Source organism: Aplysia californica, unplaced genomic scaffold, assembly GCF_000002075.1.
Source record: "Aplysia californica isolate F4 #8 unplaced genomic scaffold, AplCal3.0 scaffold00003, whole genome shotgun sequence".
NCBI classification, from domain to species: Eukaryota; Metazoa; Mollusca; class Gastropoda; order Aplysiida; family Aplysiidae; genus Aplysia; species Aplysia californica.
Genome location: NW_004797273.1, coordinates 226682 through 228655, shown reverse-complemented (window position 1 = coordinate 228655; position 1974 = coordinate 226682). Strand labels below are relative to the sequence as shown.

General features: G+C 42.4%; 1 protein-coding gene across 1 annotated transcript in view; it reads left to right on the top strand.

Moving 5' to 3' along the window:
• The window catches only part of LOC101849658 (serine/threonine-protein kinase D3), a gene marked incomplete in the record, with an annotated part of 184041 nt that overhangs the window by 54570 nt on the left and 127497 nt on the right, over nucleotides 1-1974 (top strand). Inside the window, 1 exon segment of the mRNA XM_035968165.1 lies at nucleotides 1734-1872. Coding sequence (XP_035824058.1) covers nucleotides 1734-1872 — 139 coding nt within the window.

The window sequence follows — 1974 nt, the reverse complement described above, 5'->3', positions numbered from 1 at the left end:
CGTTTTTGTCCGCACTTGTAACACGATAAGGTCATATGGGTGCTAAAGATTAGAGATGTTTCAAGAGGGTAACAAACGCTAAAAAGAAGAAGGGATGATGATGATGATGATGATGATGATGATGATGACGACGACGACGACGACGATGGCAATGACGATGATGATGATGATAATAATGATAATACCGTCTTGTTAATGCCTACAATGAATGAGCCTGGGGTCATGCTTATTACACAAAAGAACAGATTTCTCGAAGACAAACATGGTGCAACTGGTAATATGCATAGCTTTGACCTCACTTTCAAGGCTGTTTAAAAGGGCAGACCTCTAAATACATTGTCCATATCTTGGGGGGGGGAGCGAGACGAGCGAATATAGCCCTGAACTTGAATACTCCCAAAATAACCGATGTTCCAAAATGCCCTTTAGAGGATTCGAACCTGCGTTTTCCCTACCGTGATGCAGCGTTATAAAAATGTACCAACTGACGTAAAGTTGCGCCCATGCGCTCTCATATGACCTTATGCAGTTGCAAGCGCCGTGAAACTCTATCAAACTAAACTAAAATGTTACTCTCAGTGTTATTATGCACTTCTCTGTATGTCAAGATGCTAGAAGAAGAAGTGGTTTTTTTAAAAACACACACAATATACAACTACTTAGTTGTGTGTAACCTTAATGTCTTGTGGCGAAATGGCGCTCTCTCCGGGCTTATTGCTGAGTCTCCGGGCTTACTGAAGAGTCAGGGTTGGAGAGCCGAGTGGTTGCCTGTGACCATTCACAGGCCTGATTAATAAGCTGCTTCAGTATTACAAGTTTGTCTGACTGCTGCGTTCTGCCCCACTTCGTCTTTCTCCTCCAATCTCTTTCTCCCTTCCGGCGTTTGTGGTGGAATGTTGAAGGGTTTTTTTTGCGGGTGCTTGTTTAGAGTTAGAGGGCGCCACTGGTAGCTCCAACCTCTGTTCTTTCCTTCCGTTTCTGTCTGTCTGTCTCACTTTTCCCCAGAGCTAAATGACCATTATTGTGTCGATTTGCGTCCTTTTACTCTTACTATAACTAAACTAAACAATAAACGACGTTCTCCGCTCCAGCCCTGATTGACTCTGTCAGACGTGGTAAAAGCATTAGCTGACAAGAGCTCTCCTCATAACTATATCTTTCTGTTTATGTCTATCTCAACAATATACACATCGTATATTTTTCAAGAAATACTCTTTAATAATATTTTGAATATTGGACAGACTCCAACATCTTTCAGAACAGTTCTGGGTACGAATTGTAAATATATTTGAATCATCAGATTTGGTACTCCACGCTTGTTGCGCTTGTTGATAATTGCAACAGTCCCGAGTCCTCCTGTGTATAGTGTCTGAGGTGTTGATGTTGGGCTCTTCACCTTGCTTGCCGAAGACACGGAGACGGTTATTGTTTATGGCGAATGTCTCTTGCCTGTCCTTTCTTGTGTTGTTTGTGGGTGGTTGGCGGCTGCTCTGGTGTGGTTTGCTCCTTTTTTTCTATCAAGCATCTATCGCCCTGCCTTATCTCTCCTTCCTTTTTTGTGTTTGTTACTTTCTTGTGACACCTCTATTCTTCGGCACTTATATGACCTTATTGTGTTGCAAGTGCCGTAAAACGATGACTGAAACAAACAGGTCTTTTACTACAGCTGATTCCTTCCACCTCAGTATGATATTCGTAACTCTAACACGGTCTTTCTCTTATGTTCTCGCCAGTTCCCTGAGCATGGATTCTACAACATTGTGGACAAGATCCTCCTCTTCCGACACGACGCCGCCGACCCAAACATCTTGCGGAAGCTGGACAATGTAGCTGACATTAAAGATGGATGCCTTATCGAGATCGTGCTGTCTGGTGAGTAGTTCATCTGGTATGGCTGAATCTGTATGAGTGTGCTTGTCGTATACATAACAATTAATAATAATGCGTATTATATACACAATGTATATTATTTAT